Source organism: Rhyacophila brunnea, unplaced genomic scaffold, assembly GCF_057557595.1.
Source record: "Rhyacophila brunnea isolate RB1 unplaced genomic scaffold, BYU_Rbru_1.0 scaffold_2, whole genome shotgun sequence".
NCBI classification, from domain to species: domain Eukaryota; kingdom Metazoa; phylum Arthropoda; class Insecta; order Trichoptera; family Rhyacophilidae; genus Rhyacophila; species Rhyacophila brunnea.
Window position 1 is genome coordinate 43,784,186 of NW_028232859.1, and position 22,522 is coordinate 43,806,707.

Consider the following 22,522-nt stretch of genomic DNA (forward strand, 5'->3'; position numbering starts at 1 on the left):
ATTATCTCATCCATTATAAATATTTTTTCTTTTTAGTTTTAAAATTATCTCCTTTAGCAAATAAATGCATAATACAATTTCAGTGAAATTTTACTAAAAACAACTTGAATAGAAAAGCTGCATATAGGTAATAAAAATTTAATTTTAATTCTGTTGTAAAACTCATCTGTTTCAGTAAAAACATGTGTAATAATAATGAATGTTTCATATTTCAAAGTAATAATGTATTTGAGGTATGTAGCACTTTTATGCATATATGTCAGTTTACACATATTATGTAATAGGTATGATGTATTACGTTTGTTTTGAATAAAGAATACCAATTTATAAAGTATTTGTTTCATTACGATTACTTATTGATTGAATACAAATTAAATAGATACTTGGTCAATAAAACATCATTAGGTAAAAATATATATTTTATTCAAATGTGCAATATATTATCTCTTCATCTGTGAATAAAGCAATTACAATGTTATTAACACATTAAAATATGTATAAAAGAATCTAAAATATGGAAATGATGAAATCATTCTTTTAGAAAAAAAATATGGTTAATTAACATTTGCACTTCAGGATGAGGACTTATTTTGACAAACTCTGTTACAATGACTGGTTGTCAGCCATTCACTCAACTGTTTCCGGTCCAGGCGAAATTTTTGTCCTAATTTTGAACTCATATCGATTGAAAATTAACATGTTAATTTTACAGGTGAAACTTGTGAGCGCATTCCACATCCCACATCAATTACACATTATGTATTTTTTTTTTAAATAAAAGTGAATAAATAATAAGCTACATTACACTATTAATTAAGTTAATGCTCATCTGATGCAGTGATAATTAACAAATGTAAAGTCAGTTATTCTTGTACGTACTCACAGGAGTTAAAAGCTTAGTAGTTATGATTGATAATAATATTATATTTTTAATCTTTAACAATAAATTATTAATGTCAGGTTTTTCTGAGTTTTTTAAAAATCAATAAATTGTTGGTACATATGTATTTCAAACGTCAACATCGGCTATTAGAGAACAATTAATAATGCTATTATGTAAAAAGAATAATATCAAAAATCATAATTGCCTCCAGTTGATAGTATTAATTTACTTTAAATTGAAATACAAATTGTCTGAAATACATGTAATTTTGACAGGAAAAAAATGCTTGTAATCATAATGTCAAGTTACATTTACATTCCATAAATTAAGGATACTAATAAATGGAAATACCATTTCTTAAAACTACATAAAATAACAGCTACTTTGTTCAACACATTTAATAATATTTATCTACTCTTTAAGAAATGTTCAGTAAATACAATAATGGTCAAAATCACAACACAGGAAGCATTATGACATAATACTATAAAGTTGATTTCAATAAAAAAAAAAATTTTCTACACAAAGGCGTAGCTCAGGTTTTTTCTCATACACTAAATTTTCATCATAAAAAACAAAACAATAAAAAAACCCTAACCAAATAAACTCATCTTGGGTTCTCGGTTAGGGATCAATAAAAGATACAATTTTACACAGCAATAAACTTTGGCTTTCACATAACACATATTTTACATAATATGACTAATATGTAAATGACTTACGTCATATTTTATAAGAACCGTGGACTGATGAACTGCCTCCGCTTTCGATTCACTTATCAAAAAAATGTCTCGCTTACAGTGATAACAATAATATAAAACATGATTTCTTAGTATGTATTTCTCTAAATTTTCATCAAATTAATCGTGAGTGATGAATCAAACTCGCTTTGGAATGGTATCATATAAGCAGAATCTACATGACTCTACTCTATGTTGTAAATAATAGAATTTTCTAGCTAAATTCTTAAATTAATTGCTTTAAAAGTAAGAATTTTAAATATGATTCTTTCACTGCTTCAATATAATATAAAACGATGAAAAGTCATCATATTGCATTGCAATTTTTGAAATACAGAAAGTCTTAAATATATTTTTGTCTCATTAAGGCAAGTCGTTTAGTCTTCTCATCGATCAAATGAATCTATTAACATGCTATTTCAGATTAATAGTAAATTTGGTGGTCATAATTCTCTGAAAGTAACGAAATTGGGCACAGGAAAATTTACAGTTTAAATATTGTTAGTAAATTTTATTTAGTTCTAAACGTACTGATGGGCTTCCGAGGAGCGGCCTGTCTCTGACGTGCCAGAAAACTTTGTCCGGCGCTAAGCAAAGCGAACCGCTGATCGACAGCATCCCGGTGACAAGCCACCCCCAATTTGAAGAATGCTGACGTAATAAGTTTTTCTTCTCCCTCCTTCATGGCGTCTTGCGATCCGGTCGCAATCGGACGGGCATTACTCGACCCCCCTTGACCTGACCCTTGAACCTGACCTGGCGCCATCTTCTCCCCTGAGAGTCTACTGTTCAGCATCGTCATGTCTGTTAATGATTGTTGACCTGAATAATTTAACGAGAATTACATACCAACATACAATTTATAAGACAGTGAAAGCATATTATGACAAAGCAAAAAACGAAGGACTGACAAGGTGACAAGCATACGGGGAGTTTAAATCGTCCATTGACAAGAGAATACTTATGGTCACATTCTTACCTGGTGTTCTGGGATCGAGGGTCTTGATGACTTCTTTAGCCTTGTCAATTACTTTGCGATACTTTTCTTCAGTAGCTAATAAATCGGCTTCCTTTTGATTCAGATTGTCTTGTAAACTCTTTGACCTTTGTTTTTCCAATTGCAATGCCGCCATCAATTCTTCCATCTGTGTGCCTGTTAACAAATGGATAGATTCCAATATCATGGTGTTTAAATGTCCACAAAATGTAAATTTACAACAATATGCAAAGTAATATTTTAAATAAGAATAATTCGGCTTTAATTAGCTGTTTCCTTGTCAAAAAAATAACATTTTATGACAGGAAAACCCCATCTTTCTACTTTCATAAAAAAATACTATGATCATTTCTTTAAGCTTCCAAAATAAACAACATACAGATTTCAATACACATAATATTACATTATTATAAGTACATTTTATCGTTAGAACAAAATGTATTCACTCTTAGAAATTTGAATTACATGAAAACTGTGTGAAGGCAATGCGAAACATCTCACAAATGTTTAATTCTTGGTCAAACATAAAAGTAATTCAAGGGGTGCGCTGTAGAAATGTATATTCAGAACTACAGTGTTCGGTCAGTATTTATGAGTTTTTCTTCTTCAGTCAAATCTAAACCAAACAAGTTGACTAGGACGTGATGTCGTTGCACGGTAACCAGTCGTTGATGACAATCGAAACCTAATAGTGGCCAGTAAATGAGCTGCTAAACAACGATCACCAAACTGCAACTGCGGCTGGCTTGTTGAATATTTGCTGATTGTTGTCACGGACTTGGCCTGTTAGAAAGTTTGTTGTCACGATATTAAACTCACAGACAGCACACCAGTTGAAAAATACTGATTTAGAGATTGAATACAGTAAAATCTCATTAATAAAAACACGGATAATTTTAAATTCGCTGTAATTTGAAAACCATACCTTTAATTCGAGTTTCGTAATTCGAAATGATTTCAGAGTCCTGGCATATAAAAATATTCAATAAATCGTAATGAACTACATTATTTCATGAGTCATTGAAAATTATGACAGACTTTTCTTAAAACATCATAAATTACTTATTTTATGAAGGTAAAAAAAAATAATCATTTTATTGTACGACAACATCTTCTTGGCTACGCTTCTAGGCGCTGCTGTCTACTAAATGGGAGGAGCTTCTTAGTTTATAATGAAATTCCGGGTAAAATGGGCGGAGCATGTTAGTTCACAGTTTTAACACGTAGCCAAAAAGATGTTATCGTACAATATGACCCATTAACACACACGGAATCGGAAATTTGGTAGGCACATCTATGATCTTAAACAAAAATCAAAAAAAAATTATATTCCCCCCCCATATAATATTATAATATTTCGTAATTCGATTTTTTTTTTCGATTTCCGGTCCCGTGGAATTTGTATTATCGAGGTTTTACTGTATAAATTTAATATTAATACCTTTTCTTTGGGTTTCCTCGAGTGTTTGAGCCAATTTAAGTTCTATTTGTTGTCCTTTCTGGGTTGCATCACCAGACGAGTTACTCTTTGCTTCCTCCAAACTTGCTTCCAACTGCATTATCTTCTGGTTGGCCTCTCGGCACATTGTTCTCTGCTTATCTAAGCGCTGCCCGTAGTCTTCCAGCAAAGCCTTACAACAAATGAATCTCAATGGCGTTCATACAATAAATTTAGACTAGGCAAGATAATCACCATAGATGAATAAAATCCATTCACTAAACCAGTGCTTCCAACCTTTTTCACCTCACAGCACACTATCTAAATAACAAAAGTTTCACGCCACTGAAAAGGTCTACCTTTTTTTCAACACTAAGGCTCTCTCCAGGGTCCAAACGTATAACCGTGTGTGAAAATTTCGTAGACAATGTCTTTTTTTGGTTATATGTTTATACGATTATACGTTTGAGTTGCGCACGCCGCCGAACGGACGGGGCCTAAGGCTGATTTTCCAGTCACGCTGACCGTCGGCGCTGACGACGATGCGTAGCTGCTCGGCGCTGACTGTCAGGCATGACTCACTGCAACGCTCATTGGCAGAGAAGACTCATCGCCGACGCTATTTAGCACTGATCAATCAGCTTTGTTAGGAAACGCTACATTGTGATAATACATAATATTCGCCGATCAGCGCCGACAGTCAGCGTAACTGGTAAATCAGCCTTAAATTTACATAGGTTGCATATCTCCCCTAAAAAACATATTATTTCTAATAGAAATTTACTGTAGTAGTATTTGAGATATTTATATTTGGGTCGATGCTTGAAAGAGCTACAGCACACGAAAGATGGAAATTAATGTAAAATAATTGTAATGTTGATGCCAAATGCAAACCAATTGTATGACTTTGAGAAGATGCTTTAATTATACTACATAATACATGCAATTATATCATGCGACACACTTCCCAATCAGTTGCGCCACACCCTTTAGGAAGCATAGTTGCATAAAGTGTCTACCTCTAAATCTATAGGTTGCATCTGCTGACATGTGATTTTTTCAATTTAATATGAGTGAATGGCTATAACCAAAACACTCTTATAACCTCATGAGCCGAGATCTATGTCTAATTGTATAGCCAATTTTAAAAAAGGGGAGATAATATTATGGCAAAATAGATTTTCAAAATTAATACTGACAATATAATTACCTGTACGGAAGCTTGGTCACCCTGTGTCCCTTCTTTTTGACGCAGAATTTTATTTTCATGCTCCAACCTGATCAGACGCTCTTTCATGTCTGATGGCATCATTTCCCGTGACACACTGTCTTCGTTGCTTCCTGAAGAAATCAGACAACAAAATTAATAAAACTTGCACAAGCATTATATACTTCAGCGCATCTATTCTATACACAAGACTACTTTCGGCCCGCTACGGCAGCTAGGGTAGGAAAGTATCGAAATATTAACACTTATTGTAACAATTACACTAATTTAGCCGTCTAAACCAGGGGTAGTCAACCTGGTCCCTACCGCCCACTAGTGGGCGTTCCAGCTTTCATGGTGGGCGGTAGGGGTTTTAAAAACATTATTAATATTATTAAAAACTTCGTTATAATCTATTGAAGAGATAGTTTCATCACTTTCCTAAATTGTCATCTATAAAAGATGATGTAACTCCAGAGGATATTAACCACCTCAATGAACTTAAATTGGATATGGAAAAACGTTTTGAAGATATTTTGAAATTGAAGGTGTATGACTGAATGAAAAATCCTTTTACCGCAAATATTGAAGAGGCTGATACAACTTGCCAAGAAGAACTGTTAGAAATTAGATATGATGAAGAAAGTAAACATAAATTCGATAGTGGTAGATATGAAAACCTATGGCAAAATAAAAAAATGCCTGTATTATATCCAAATATGTGGAAAATGATATTCAGTTTATTGATACCTTTCCCCACCTCATATTATCTTGCGGAATCAGGTGGCCGGTTAGAAAATTTTACTACCAACAGATATACAAAAGTGGACGGTAGGTATAAAAAGGTTGACTACCCCTGGTCTAAACAGTCAAAACTGACTATCTCGCTCTGACATTAATAATTATCATAGCCAAGAGAGGTGCTGTTAAAACATAGCACTTACTGTAACAATTACAACGAACATATTGTAATTGTTACAATAAGTGCTAATATTTTGATACTTTCCTACCCTAGATGGCTGTTGTAGCGGCCGAAAGCAGTCTTGTGTATAGAATAGATGCGCAGATAATTGAATAAAAGAATATGGACTATACCGCTAGTTAGAATATTAGAACATCGCAATTCCTCGCAGGCTTCTTTAAGTGTATCTCTTTCGTGGAGTAGGTTGTCTTTCTCTCGTTGCAATGACAACAATTTTGTGTTAATTTTTTTATTCTCAATCTCCAATTTATCGGCTTTTGCTACCTCTGCATCCCACTTTTCATGTAATTCTGTCACCTATGTAAACACAATAAATAAATTAATAAAATAGTTCATACACCATTTTTTCAACAGTTTTATGTTTTATCTTATATCAGAACATTTGTAACTACGATCGAACTTGGTTATTACGAGGAAAATTGGACCGACTGAATTTTCTCGTTATAAGCATTACCTGTTATATCATTATATAACATTTTTCGCGCCACGTTCTATTTAAGCATAGAACATAAAAAATCTGAAAACCATCGTAAAAATCTCCAAACAAGCATGGCATTCATAAACTACAAAAGAAATTGTTTATTGTAATGAACGCTGGTAAGTACCTTATGACTTCACAAAGTACGAAATTTCAACCATATGCGTGGATACTTTTTCAATATTGTCAGCGAAAACACCAATTAGATACTTGGACATAAACTAGTGTCATAAACCTAATCCGATCCCGTTGACATCGGTATACGGTCGGATTTTATTGCTTAGGGTCGAAAATGTTTTTAAAAGACCGACACATTAACAGTTTTAAGAAAAATTTTGTAGATATTTTTGCTCGGTATATCCGATAAGTAGCTCGTTATAAAAGTGAATAAATTTATGGAGAAAATCATAAACTAAAATGTCAACGAATGTTTCCTCATTACATCCGAGATCTCGCAATGTCCGTGATCGTAATAACCGAGTTGGACTGTAGGTGGAAATCCCATCAAAGGATGTACGAAAATCTGAATTTTTGTTAATTTTTTTACCACTGCCAAGAAAAATGTTTCCGAATGTAAAACTATTATTTCCACAAGTCATTCAAATGGCCAGAATGTCTGCAAAATGTTCCTCATTATTTTAAAGAACCACCAGAATCATATACGTATTCTGGTGGTATATATAATTTAATTAACTGTTGTGTGTTTTCATTTGTTTTGTTCATCTGTCATCGACTTCAAAATACTGTTTTTAAAATTGGAATTGCGCAGAACAACCGCGCACATCACAGCTTAATTTTTTGAAAAATGTAATAATTATATAAGATAACAGATTCTTTACTAAATTGTTATAAATCGTTTTGTCCTTGGTTAAAAAAATATATTAATCCAAGGAGCAGTGATTCCCAACCATGTCTGGGGTTTGGCAAGAATTTACAAAAACTTATTCGTAGAAAATTTTATTCGTAGGATTTTTTTAAATTTACACTACAACAGACCACAGGGGTCAAACGTATTGCATCATAGAGAAGTAGGTAGTGAGAGTTATACCTCGTTTACATGTGCATGGATTTATTGCTGACAGTATGTATTATCGCGACCATAACAAAAATGCACATGTAAACACGTATTTTCGTGCAAATTACAAAATTTCATGCATGAATAAAAAAAGTTGTGAATTTTCACGTGACAATTGGACCGCGCAATATCTGCGCCTGCGCAGTAGAATGATACTAGCGAACATGCCGGAAAAAATACAAACTACACCCGCAGAGCATTTTGATGTTTACCAAATTTCACAACCTATCAAATAGCACCGCACCATACAATGACAATTAATGCGTCTCGCTTACATTTGAAGAATGAGATTGACGAGACAGTGAGCACTCTTATATGTAAACAGTTATTATCGCGATATTAATACACACTATTGGTGCAAGTAAATCGTTGCACGTGTACAAGCGCTAAATTAGCGTCGCGTGAAAATTGAGAAGATTCTAAACTTTTTTGATTCATGTATGCAATCTTGCAATTTGCACGATAATACGTGTTTACACATGCATTTTTTTGTTATGACCGCGATAATACGTAGTCAGCAGTAAATCCATGCATGTGTAAACGGGTTATTACTCTATTTACAAGCCTTACTGACAGTGATGTCAAATGCGGGTAGATGGGTCCATGTGTTGCTTAGGAGCGGCAAATGAAGGTAGGAATGCGAATGATACAACTTCTGGGATTAGATTATGCAGAGATTACAAATTGTTCACACTTGTGGCTATTTCACATCAAAAGACAATGTATCATATCGAAAGAAAATATCAATACTGGTATTGTAGAAGAAATATATTTAAAATCAAAACATTGTGTACTCGTATCAATATGAAACAATCATACTCTATCTCACTCTAAAAGTTAAACAGCCAAGAGAGAGGGTGTTATAAGATAGCACTTTTCACAGTTAACATGTGATAATTAACTGCCTGAATACATAAAGTGATAAATGTGATATATTTATCACATTTAGCTATTTTTGGATGTTAAGTGATATGTTAGAATAGTCTCGCAGGATTGGAAACTATCCCTTGTAAGAACAGACAAAAATGTCTTAAGAGCAGAAGTTAATAAAACACTTCTTGTAACACTAATGCAAAGCACTTATATCTCAAAACGCCCCAGGCAAATATATCTCACATCGCACGAGTAAATCTTGCTTTAAATGAAATACAATTCAAAATGACTAGAAGCTAATTTAATTTTTAACCTTTTTTCAACTTTACTGTCACATATTTAGGCACTACCTTCGTAGAAGAAGGTTTTCTTCAACGCCTGTATACATTACCTGCTTTTTATATATCTCCAACTGGCTTTTAATATTGGTCAACTTTTTAGCATCCTCTTCGTGTTCTATACTTCTCTGCACGTACTCCACATTTTTTTCCTCGAGGAGTTTCACTTGTTTCTTCAAATCAACATATTCTTCCATTCTCTTCTTGTATGACTCAATTGTAACCTCGTAATTTAGAACTCTGTCAGCGGATTCTCTCAAAGCGTCCACTTCATCTTTCAAATGTGCTGCTTCTGATGCTGTTATCTACAAAAAATAAATTTTATGAATCACTAATAATTTTCTAGTTATATAACTATAATGAACTGAACAAATCATGTACAGTGAAACCCCGATTCTACGGTTTTCAAGGGACCCTAAGAAAAAACGATAAATGCGAGAAACGTTAAATGCGGGATACATAAAAAATAAAAAACTCATTTTTCTCCTGGTTTTTTTTTGACGTTTTGAATTATTTTCAGTTTCTCAGCTGGAGTTCTAGTTTTCTTCATGGGGGGCATTTTAGTTGCGACTTATAAAAATTAGTGACACGAGATGCGAGGCAAGCGAGCGCCGACCGACCTGTCTAAACCTGACTGAAAGGTCTGTAGTATGTATCATAAACAATTCGACGAAAGCGAAAATGAAATATATTCAACAAAAATGGTCAATAGGGATAATATTTGTGACGGGACCATAATATTTAGAGATAGATCAAGGAAAACGATAAATCGGGGAACGGTTAATGCGGAATTATTTAATATTGTTCTTATGGGTGTTTGGCGGGACTTTCAAAAACGAATGATCCGTGCGTGAAAACGATTTATGCGAGAACGGTAGATCGGGGTTCCACTGTAAATATATTCGTTGTATTTGTATTGCATACATATTGATTTATTCCAACAGAATATGGACAGTACAAATTACTATTAAGCGTCAAATGCATTATCATCACGTTATGTGCTGTCACAGTAAGCTGCCGCTACGGGAAAAAGATGTGTGAAGTCGTTTTAATTGGTATTTAAAATATTATTAGACTGATACTGCTGTCCGGTAGCACATTTCGAACCTTTCAACTTTTTCAACTTTCAACTGACATTGTCAATTATAAAAATCTGCCGAAATCACCAGAACAACAGTGAGGTCACCTAACGCGTATCACACTACATCATGAACCGCATTAGTCAGTGAAGGTTTTTTCTATTTTCTGCAGGCCTACGCATTTATTATTGGTTTTCTCTGTGGATTTTCTATTAAATTATTGTCTATATCTGGTGTTTAAGTCTATTATCAATGGTCTGCTGGTTGGGTTCTGTTCAAAATATTATCTATAGATGCAATATCTCAAGTAATTTTAAGGTACGCACACGTAGAAACTGATTAAATTAATTAACAGTAAAAAATTATTTGAAATTACCATGAATAATGAATAAATATTCAAAATACTATATTAGAGTTGGCACTCTCCATCATTGAATTTATAGAGATAGTGATCATTCAAAATATTCTGCGGAATGACGAAACCATAGACTAAATTTGTCGCCGTGCTAGCATGTGACAACACGTGACGTGATCATAATGTAATCGCAGCATTTATATACCACATGTCGAATTCGTCAATGTGACGTCATCGTCATCCACATAACAAACGCTGTCAAATGGAATCGAATGTCTTCGCAGATTGGTCGAATGCAACTGAAAAACATCTATGTTTCAAAGCGACAGATCGAGTAGCGACTCCACAAACATGTTGGACGGCGATAAAGCCGATAAAGCCGACCCCGCACCTGCGCAAAGCGCTCGATTCGACCATTTTTGCCATTCGTATCTAGACGTCACTGCTCGCCGGTGGCCGTTCTGCTGCGATAAATGATGCACTGTACATTAATATATGCCTAATTGACGGATGAATCCAATATTTTCGCCTTCTACTTCTATTTCTGCGGTACCAATACATAATAATCACTGTATCAGCGTCTGATGACATATTTGCGTAATGGCGTCTGGCCAGAGTACTTATTATTTTGACATTTCGAGAAGTGAGTGTCGCTAGTATATGTGCGCGTTCGTCACACACAACAATTTTTCGGGAGTCTCGGAACTCGGTCGCGGCGAACTAGGCGAGTTTTGATCTAAGAGTCGCGTGGAAGTCAATGCTGTATTTTGTAAAGACCAAATACTGCTTGTTCAACACATGCATGCTACCTGTACTCCTGTATGGTATCTTGCCAAAGTCCAAAGATCTTGATTTTCCAGCTATGAGAATCCATGTCTCTACAAAATCTTAGTGGTATACTAGTATGATTGCATTATAAACACTCGAGTTCATGAGTTGACACGCCAGTCATTGATGACAAATGTAATCAAGGGGCACCTCACGCGGTTTGGACATGTAATGATGTCGCCAGAGGGCGTGCACCGTTTTGCTACAAGTGCAAGGATTCCGTCATCATGGCCAACCCTTCCTCACCTTGCAGCGGTCTTACAAAAGGGATCTTTACACTCTAATGCTGAAGCGTAACAGAGTGACTTGGTAATAAGAGTACCTATTTTAAGAAATTATAAAAATAAAGTCGGTCTAAATTCAACTCATGTAAGCAATTTTTGGTTCAACACAGCTATTTCCCTTCCAATTAACATCAATGACAGGTCAGTTCACTCTTAAGCCTACTCCAGACTATGGACCAAGGCCTGAACAAAAACGATGCATGAGTGCGAGTGAGAAAGTATTCGGCACCCTTACAATATCTTACAGTAAGATAAAAGGTCTACATACGAGGGTGGGTCAATAAGTCCTTAGAAAAGCCGACAGGTGGCGCGACTAGTACTGTAAGCGGTTTGTTTTCATGCAGCGGCACTACCGATTCAGTATGCTGCGAAGTTTCAATCAGATTGGTCGGGTTGTTGTGTGTTTCTCGTACATTTAAAAAAAAAAATTGCTTGTTTACAAAAATGGAGAAAATTGAGTTTAGAGCTGTTATTAAAAATTTTAATATAAAAGGGTTAACAGCAAAGGAAATAAAAAATGAGTTGGATTTAGTTCACGGCATATCTGCTCCTTAACTTGCAACTATTTATAACTGGTTAAATGAATTTAAACGTGGTCGTACATCAACAAAGGATGAACCACGCTCAGGACGTCCTGTAGAGGTGACTACACCAGAAATGATCAATAAAATCCACGATATGGTGTTAAGTGACCGAAGATTAAAGTTGAGTGAGATAATTGAGGTTACAGGGATCTCAAAAGGTAGCGTCATTTCTATTTTACATGACAAATTGAGCATGAAAAAAATTTCTGCAAGATGGGTGCCGCGTTTGCTCACAGTCGACAATAAACGCAATAGGGTGGTGGCCTCTAAAGCCCTGTTGTCGCTCATGCAACGCAATCCGGATGAATTTTTTCGTCGCTTTGTGACTGTAGATGAAACATGGATACACCACTATACTCCCGAGACGAAAGAAAAGTCAGTCAAAGCAGTGGATTGCGGAAGGCGAACCATGTCCAAAGAAGGCGAAAACCGTAAAATCAGCTGGTAAGGTTATGGCTACCGTATTTTGGGATGCACGTGGAATTATTTTCGTTGACTATTTGGAAAAAGGAAAAACAATAACAGGGGATTATTATGCATCTCTATTGGACCAGCTAAAAAACAAAATTGAAGAAAAACGGCCTCATTTAAACAGGAAAAAAATCCTCTTTCATCAGGACAATGCCCGTGTTCACACATGTTTACGATCAATGGCTAAAATTGAAGAATTGAAGTTCGAATTGGTCGACCACCCACCGTATTCGCCAGATTTAGCCCCCAGTGACTTTTTCCTTTTCCCAAACTTAAAAAAATGGCTAAGTGGACAACGTTTTTTTTTCAAATGAAGAAGTCATCGATCGGACAAATGCTTATTTTGAGGATCTTCCGAAAACTTATTTTTCTGACGGTTTAAAAAAAATTGAGAAACGTCTAACCAAGTGTATTGAGCTCCAAGGAGATTATGTTGAGAAATAAAAAAAAAATACAATAATAAAAACTGTTTTAATGCTTTTTTCTAAGGAATTATTGACCCACCCTCGTATCTGTGAGCTAGTTTCCAAAACTATCGCCATCAAATCGGGGCGAAACGCTTCACATAGCGTCGATAACTTGCGAGCTTGAGTTGCTAAAATTGATATTTTTTGTGTTAAACATAAAGTCAATGGTAAATATTTTTAGTTAATTAAGTAGAAAAGATGGTTCTGTGTGTTGTCTTAAAATGTGGTAACCGTACTGATAAGCAAGAAGATGGTATTACGTTTCATAGGTAAGTTGATACATGTTCGTGATAATTTATTTGTATTTTATTATATATTTTAATATCAGTGACCTAGTGTTTCTTTAAAATAACTTAAATTATGGATATCTTTACCTAAAGGTTGCATTTTGACCGCTTTAAAATACTATATAACGTAAAAAAATAGAAAATTATATTTTAATTCTGAGCGTCTAGTGCGAGCACTTTGGGCGAGCACTAGCGAAATGGTCTATGGTCTCGAAAATTTGTAGACGAATGCATTCGCTCGCGCACAAACCAAACGCAAGGCACGCGGCTTCATTTAGCAATGCAACGGGTGGCGTCTAGATGTATCTATAGTCTAAGCTATGGACATATTATATATGTATATGTCCAATATTTGCCATCAGCATTGGAAAACAAAAATCCAAGGTCATTTGTATCAGAACAATATTCTATAGATACAACTTTTAAACATTTGTATACAATGTTCACCAAACCGATGGTCTGGACTAGGCATTATATTACTACATACTACACGATTATGTTAATTACCTGCAATTCTTCCAGTCGCGAGTGCAACATCAATAGTTCTTTATCTTGGATGAGTGTTTTAGCTTTATAATCATCTCTGGCTGTTTCAATTTTGAAGAGTTCATCTTTCAGTAGGTCTACCTGGCGTCTCATATCGTTGTATCTCACCGTACCAGATAGCGCCGGTCCAATGGAATCTCCACAGTCATCGACAGATTCAGAGATGTTTCCGACACCTTCTTGAAGCTTCGCTTGCAGTTTTTGATTTTCATTCAGGATTGTAATTTTCTCTTCAGTCAAAACTTTTACCTGAATTAGGAGAAAAAATATAGATATAGACTAAACTCATTGCAAGTATAATCAACATACTCGGTTAAATATTGATGACAACACAAAACAACAATCCAAAAGAATACAATAATGGTTAGATATTATCTTCATTTTAATGAATTGTTATCCTAAATTGCAAAGATAAATCAATATTATCAATAATTTATAAACCTAGATTATAATGTTATACATACCTATTATAATACGAAGGTTGTCCAAGAATTAAAGACCTTTATTATTTTAAAAATCAGGAAAAATCTATTTTTATAAAAAAAGCAAACGAAATTTTAGGTACATATCCCACTATTTTTCGACATAGTCCTCATTACGATTGATGCAATTGGTGAGCCGTGGAACTAGGTCCTTGATTCTCTTTTCGTAGAACTCTGCCACCACCGTCTTCAAAAATGTTATCACCTCTTCCTCCACATCCTCGTCGGTCTCGCAGCGTTTTTCGGCTAAATGTAGCTTCAGGTGAAAAAAAACAAGGAAAAATTCGGTGCCAGATCAGGGGAGGACATCCCATTTGAATGAGTCCAAAATGTTCAAAAACACCTAAGCGCTTTTCACACGATTTTGTTTATGAGCTTCCGTCAGCGTTTTGGGCACCAAATGAGCACACCATTGCATACCCCAATTTTCCCATCAAAATCATTTGTATGGTAGACTTACTGACGTCTGGGATCAAAATTTCGAGCTCACAGACTCTCAGACGGTGATCTTCACAAACTTTATCATTGATTTTCTTCAACAAAATGTCACCAATTTAGGACCTCCTTCCTCTCCCCTCAGCATCATGAGCACTCGTTCTACCACTTGAAAACTCAGTACACCACTTCCTGACATTCCGTTGGTTCATCACACTACCATAATTGACTGTGAGACGACGATGGATTTCAACAGGGTGGACTTCCTCAGGGGATTCGACAGCGGAGCGTCCATCTCAAACGGACGCAAAGGTCATAATGAAGCAGCTACCGAGCCAGCTCACCACTCGTTCTGGAGAGGGAAGTTTACGCTACATGCCAGTGCTGCCAGCTTTTGAGAAATAACATCTGCATCGCCAAAAATGAATAAAGGTCTTTGATTCTTGGACAACCCTCGTATTATGTAGGTACAACTAAAATAAAATAGTATAAAGAAAACTAATCCTCGCATCATATGTATGCAGTTAGCCGTATCACGGTTCACAGTGAGCCATCATACTGGAAAGAGATGGCGGTATAGTATTGAGATAAAAAATACACGTTCGTGGAGCATTGCAGACAGTACCAATTTTCAATACGTACAATTTACATGTGACCCTACGACTGAATAAAAATATTATACATAATTATTTTATTGAAATAGAGTCCAACCTGTAAGTCAAGTTCATGACATCGCTGTGCTAAGGTGTCTCTGGCTTCCAAATCCGACTGAAAACGTGCGACATTTCCGCTGATTTCTAGGCTCAGACTCGATCTGTTACGACTGTGAATGCAACTCTCCAATTCCTGAACAGTTTAAAAAGCAAAATGTACAATCATGTCCCACTCCATATTATTTTAGTAAACAATAATGTGTCAAACGTCATAATCAACTATTTACCTGAATAGCTTGCATGATGGATCTTTGACATGAAATCTCCAATTCCATTATCCTAGTAATGTATTCTTCTTTCTGTTCACAATTCACAGCACACCCTAAATACATTTACAACAAAATTAGTGGAAGAACATATTATAAGATAATTTCCAGACAGTGTATATTCCTTCTCATCCAACTAAAATACTACTGCTCAAAATCTGTGTAGAAGTTAAAAGCACTGTTGAAAAGGCTGCTAATTGTGTGCCTGAGTTGAAATTCTGCTGGCTCGGTGTATTTAAATTCAAGATATGGGTGTTTACAATTTATACTACTTTTGTATTCCTCTTAAAAAACCTGATTTGGACAAATGACATAAAACCAATCGTCAATACAAAGTAATCAATTAAGATGGCTTTATATTGTTGAGATGGAACTGAAATGATGATTGCTTGCAAAACATTACATTTTATAAAAAAATCCAAACATGACACATTAATTACCTATATTACATTAAGTAGAGCGTTACATATTATTACTTACTACTGCACCCTGTTGCGCTCCAGCATCGCAACATAAGTCAAGCACAAGGTCGCACCACTTCCTTCGATCCATCGCCATGTTATATATTACTAATATTTAAGTAAGTAATCAAAATCTAATAAAACAGTCACGAATGCTTCCAAAATGTTGATATTATAGTGGTGACCTAAGCTAAAAAAAGTCATTTACTAATTTTCTTTAAAAAGGTGTGTTAAAACATATGCTTCTTTACCTAGAATCAACTGCAACAATCGACTAAGTTCATCGAGGTCCCCCTTTTCAGCGATCTTAACAACATCTGGTTTGGGGAAGTCAGCTAGACTTAAACTTAGAGCATCTTGATAGTAATCTAAAATATACAATCACACATGAATGGAAAAAAAACAGTCTGGAGCAATGAACACGGAAACTTATCAGGTTCTTTGTTCACTGTCACTTTCATATATAGCAGGGGGTGGCCACACTTTTTTTCTAGGATCGACAAAATAAATCAAACAAAGTTCAGACAAAGTTCGACTGATATCGCTCGTAATTATATCATGCGAGAACAATAAATTAAATTAAAACAAAATTTATGTATTTTACATTTATACATATAAAAATACCGATACGAAAAAATCGAATTAATAAGTAATTTCGACATAGTTAAACAATTTACCTGTATATCAAATATTAAAAATGTTATTTTTTTTTTAATTTTCAACCGAATCCATATTTCCATCATTCTGTAATGTCACAGACAAAGGAAACATCAAGCAACCGGTTTTGTCATCTAGTTAATGATATTCTGCCCATTCTTTGTTAAATACTGTTTAATTTCAGGTAACATATCTCTGAATTTTTTCAAAAACTTAGCCCGACTAGCGCCAACTTACATTTGTATGCAACAAAAGTTTGCCGTTTTCCAATCCATATTCTTTTCAATAATGATCGAAATTGCCTTTTTTGTAAAGCTTTACCACGAATTAAATTCACAATTTAAAAGCAACATCCATCACGTGCTTCTAGTTTAACACTATTGAACATAACGCCTGCTGGTGTATAATGCAATGATAACTTTTAAAGTGGGTATTGCTTCATCATTTTTACATAAAGTAATAAACCCAATATGATTCCCAACCATAGCAAGAGCTCCATCAGTCGTTACCGATACTAGTTTATGAATAGGAAATCGAGTATGATTAATATATACGACTTAAATGCATTAAATACATCTTCTCCTCTGGTTCGTTTCTTCTGTGGTAAAACTGTTAATAATTCTCCTGAAGCAGACATAATATCTTCAAAAACCAATCGAATAAAAACGCTTAGTTGTGCAATATCCGTGTAATCTACAGACTCGTCAAATTACAAGGATAGGAACTTACATTATTTATTAATGTTTTTCTGTAAAATTTCTTCCAAGTTTAAGATCATCACTTGAATACGTGTATTAATTAAGGCGCTAAGTACCAAAATAATAAAAACTGACATTTTTATAGAAAAATATTCTACATACCAACGCCAATAACTTTAACTATAGTCTAAGTGCCTGAAGCAAGTCAAAAAAACACAGCAAAATAATTAAACCTGTCGACGTTGTAAGTCCGTTGTCGTGTTTTATTTATAATGGTGTAAGTAGCACTGCAGTGGTCAACGGCATTCAATATAAAATAGCTGACGATGGTGTGTTGACACTTGCGAGTTTTTAATACCTAAAATTATAGAAGCTGCCATGATTGCTTCACACTGTAAAACTACATTTTTCAAAAGGTCTGCTTCATGAAATTTTACTGCAATGACTCGGTTTTTTGTAACTACAGGCAATACTACTTATTGGTACTTAGAGCCTTATTTAATACAAGTATTCACTTGTGTTCTTAGCATGACTGTATTTCTTGATAATGATATGTCATTGATTGAAGACATTATTTCAGTTTTATTTTTAGAATATTTAAATAATGTCTCCCCCCGGCTTTAATAAAACGCTCTTTCCCTATTTCACCATCTTCGAAGGGTTTCTTATGTTTCATTAAAACATCTGCTATTACCAAAGAAGCCAAGGTAGCTACCTAACTAGCTTGGATTTTTCATTAAACTTGGTGAGAAAAAACTGTTGACCAGACAATTGTGAATTCAATTAACTCACTTTACTTTTACGCAACTCAGTACCAGGCAGATAATTTCCATTATGATTTCCATGGACAAATAGAAATAATACAAATCGCGAATGGAGAACTACAAGGTTCTAAGTGTTTGTCCTTGATGAAACAAAAGTAACAATGTGGCAGATTAGAACACTACTTCATTGCTGGGTTTGTTTTCTCAAGGAAGAATACTTAGAACCTTGTAGTATTAGGCTCGCGAAATATATTTTTCATTTGCCATAGTGAAAAAAAAATTCCTCTTCCCATTCATTGACAAGAAATTTAGAAGAAGTCACGAGAAATAGTACAATATATTATTATGTCCGCGATCGACCAAAAATACCTTTGCGATCGACGCACTGGCCATCCCTGGTATATAGAAATAACATTGGAAAAAAGTACATTGGGTTGTGCACGTTTTTGCTGACCGGTGAGTGAGTGATGAGAACATACTCTGCGTTGAAATGTATATGGGCGGTACATGGCATTAAACCCCACGATGGCCAAACGGCTAACGCGTCGGCTTAGTGTCATGGGTCCCAGATATGAATCCTGGGTCTAACAAATACACATATTATTTTTCAATATGTGTTTGGAGTCAGAGTATGGATCTAATAGGTTGAGTAAATGGCTAACATCCATTTCTCATAAAAACAAAAATCTGTTAATGCTAACATGAACTCTGGAGGCCCATATGATCTTCTTAGGCTCGGATATGGTCAAAAATGGCATAAATTTGAAAAAGTGATTAATAACTCATGAATAATGATTACACACATTGAGTGACATTTTGATGCATCATTATCACAAACTAAGATTATATTAAGTTGGGGTAGGTTAGGTTTGGTTTGGTCTAAAAAGAAAGTGATAAAATCTCATGACAGCATATGCGGCACATTTACCAATTTTTTAAAAAGAGAATGGAATGAAAGGTTCAGTGTATTGCAAAATTATTTCCCCCAATTAAAGCACTGCATATATGACATATTTATAAACTTTAGGTTGTAGGAGGATCAAGGTTAGCTAGTTGATATTATTGTAATTTATCATATTATTATTATTGAGTAAGATACACAAGTATGTGTTTATAAATTAGCATCATGTGCCCACTTACACACACCATGTTTTTGAGAATAACTAATTACACTGTGGCATGATTAATAATGACATTCCTTACCGTTTATACGTTCTACTATCTTTTTTAGATTGCTGACTTTCAATCTCCAATTGCTTCCGACATCTGGCTTTATTTTGGAATTCCAGTTGGCTGTAAAGAAGTCTGGAGCTATTTGGGTCAGAGCTTCAGCCATAAATACCCCGTCAAAAATTTCTGTAATTGATTGAAAAGGTAAGTGATAGTAAAATTGCTATGCTTACTTAACAAATTACAATTTCGTAAGAAATCATGAGTACATTGCTACATCAACATCGTAATAATATTGTTTACCGTCGGGGGTGTTGTAAGTTCTTCCAAGATTGAGAGTTCGGAGCCATTTCACTAAATTATCGCACAAGGCTGACTGATGAATTTCCATAATATCCTTGGATAGTTTTGAATGAATATATTTCACAAAATAACATTGACAATATGACACCTAGTCAATAATGAAATGAAAGGGATAAGATAAGTACGAATTGGCAACTGGCAATTATTTCGTTTTCGTTCTTCGTTGTGTCAAATGTCAAAGACAATAAGCAAAATATCAAGAAAGGTTTGATATAGGTATTATGAAGAAACCTTCATTAAAAACTATTTTTCATAAATATCCTCGTCTAGTTCAAAGGGAATATTGGGATATTTTCTCGGCGTAAAAATTATAAGTTCCTTTTATTATCAAATATACATCTGAAATAATTAATAATATTACTGATTAACAAATTATTAAAGGGTGATCGATGAGCGACTAATATCATATTCTTTGGCTTGTAATTTTTTTAATAAATGAGTGATCACGAAGAACCAATAGATATATTTATAAAAATTACAATGGTTTGTTAGATTTATATCACTTTTACTTGTTAAATCGAAGCGTGTGTAAAATCATGTACCTACCTATAAAGGATCGATGCATTGCCGACTCAAGTAATCTAATGCCAGCGCTCCATTGGCGAGCCAAACATCCGAGGACAATAAAATAATTTCGAAATAAATACCTACCTGGTACTTTAAAGCCGGCGCTCCATTAGCACGCAAGTCAGACGATTTACAGTCTTCGGACTTTTTTTTCGCGTGGAGCACCCCAGGTCTGCGGACTTTTTAATCCGCAGACCAGGCTAGTTGGATTTCAAACATGTTTGATATTTTACCTCCGATCGCAATGCAAATTCGATTTGACATTAAGGGCCCGCTGAAGAGCCCGCCGTTCAAATATAATTCAGTATAAAAAGGACCTCGGCGTCGTAACTACGTCAATTTAAATCGATCTTTTTGCAAAAATCACTAATCATCGGAGATTTTATTTCAAGAAATATTATTATTATTACTGATAATTTCTGCCGCGCAGAGAATTATTATTATTTTATGAACACCTGCGAGATGAAGCCGATCAGAAAACAGGGCTGTCAACATAATATTAAGCATTCATATTTTTTAAATGTTAATTTCATCATGGTTTTTAATCAAACCTGTGCAAGTACGTACTGATAGCTTGGGTGGATTTTGTAGCAAACATACTATTGATATATATACGGGTATGTTATTATTATAACCCAATTCAAATTGAACATAGGTTGATACTCAAATACTATTATAGTATGTTTATGATTTCGAGAAAATAATACGATGGTATAATTAATCCATATCAATTATTTGAAAACATTACATTCGCACTTTGCACAAAATTACAAACACATTCGAAGTTTGCCGCACACGTACAGACCACGTGATATTTGTTTACGCAAAATCGTCGCTTTTCAAAATGGCGAATTTGATTACCAGATTTTACTGCGATGAATCAGTATGTTCCTTTTTGTCTTTTTTTATTCGTAGGTTTTTTTACTATGTACACCGAGAAATTTCCATTTATAAACTCGGAAACGATTTTTACAGAAGAGTTTTGGAATATAATACAACCAAAACTGGAAAAAATTCTATCATGGGTGTTGACTTCCTGAATTAGCTAACCCCAGGTCCATGCCACTACGTGAACCACAGTGGATATTAAGCCATTTCCACACTGGCAACAAGTTGCTGGCAACCTCATTAAATTTTACGATACTTACCATAATTGCTTAAGAAATTTTACAATAATTATCGTAAAATCTAACGAGGTTGCCAGCAAATTAACTTGTTGCCAGTGTGGACCCGGCATTAGATGCACAAAACTTAAATAATATATATTATAAATAAAAATTTAAAATTATAAATATATATTATGATTTATGTCTTCGACAGCCCTGATGAAATAAATGTGAAATATGAGTCGGATCAGTCACAGAGCAAATTTATTAACACAAACAACTTTGACACGACCTTTTTATATTAACTAGTAGACCAGATATTATGGACCACATGTTAAAAAATCATATTTTCAATTCTCAAGGCCAATTCTGTAGAACGTCCTCTTAATACGCAATCATTCGGACCGCAAAAAAATCTGTAATTGTTTTAAACATTTTCATTGATTTATTTGTTAATTTACACATTATAAAATGAGAGATTTACCAATTATTTTTTTATTTGTATTTATGAAATTCATAAAAGAAAACGTAAATCTTGTGTTGTTTTCACTGCTATATTATTTTACGCAAGTCTACATATAAATAACACAAAATTATAGGGTTATCAGAAGACATTACGATAATCGCAATTTTTAACTTTTGACAGCTCGACTTTTTTATTCGTTCATTGATCAGTAGTAGGGCATAGACAAATCGGACGATTTATTGTCCTCGGACTTTTGGCTCACCAATGGAGCGCTGGCATAACATTTTGAACGCGAAGTTTAGTTTTCGTACAGCGGTTCTTCAACGGAGGTCCCGAAATTTTTCAAACTTTCATTTCATTCGAGCATCGGTTCTCAAGTCCAGTAGTGGTGACCCTTTGATACATTGGAATAATTGTGAAATTTTTCGAATTTAATATTTCTCGTTTGACGTTTGACGTACG

The 22,522-nt window shown here is 34.5% G+C and overlaps 1 protein-coding gene across 1 annotated transcript; it reads right to left on the minus strand.

The window, feature by feature from the left end:
• Positions 1-409: 409 nt before the first annotated feature.
• Positions 410-20,088, minus strand: hook (hook microtubule tethering protein). Its single transcript, XM_085946703.1, has 12 exons — positions 19,862-20,088; positions 19,592-19,744; positions 16,521-16,637; positions 15,770-15,864; positions 15,541-15,675; positions 13,874-14,161; positions 9,065-9,316; positions 6,361-6,544; positions 5,269-5,399; positions 4,062-4,251; positions 2,603-2,776; positions 410-2,445 (listed from the first exon to the last, which is right to left on the minus strand). Exons 1-12 carry the CDS (start codon positions 19,947-19,949, stop codon positions 2,135-2,137), a joined length of 2,118 nt encoding a protein of 705 aa, XP_085802829.1. The 5' UTR covers positions 19,950-20,088; the 3' UTR covers positions 410-2,134.
• Positions 20,089-22,522: the final 2,434 nt, after the last annotated feature.

What these genes read in the sequence shown, in the direction of transcription:
- hook (XM_085946703.1), bottom strand. Translation starts at nt 19,949, where the DNA reads ATGGAAATTCATCAGTCAGCCTTGTGCGATAATTTAGTGAAATGGCTC. An exon ending in GATAGTAGAACGTATAAACG is followed by an intron (nt 16,638 to 19,591) that starts GTAAGGAATGTC and finishes TGTATATTTTAG; the next exon opens with ATTACTATCAAGATGCTCTA. An exon ending in CCTCGATCCCAGAACACCAG is followed by an intron (nt 2,446 to 2,602) that starts GTAAGAATGTGA and finishes TAAATTATTCAG; the next exon opens with GTCAACAATCATTAACAGAC.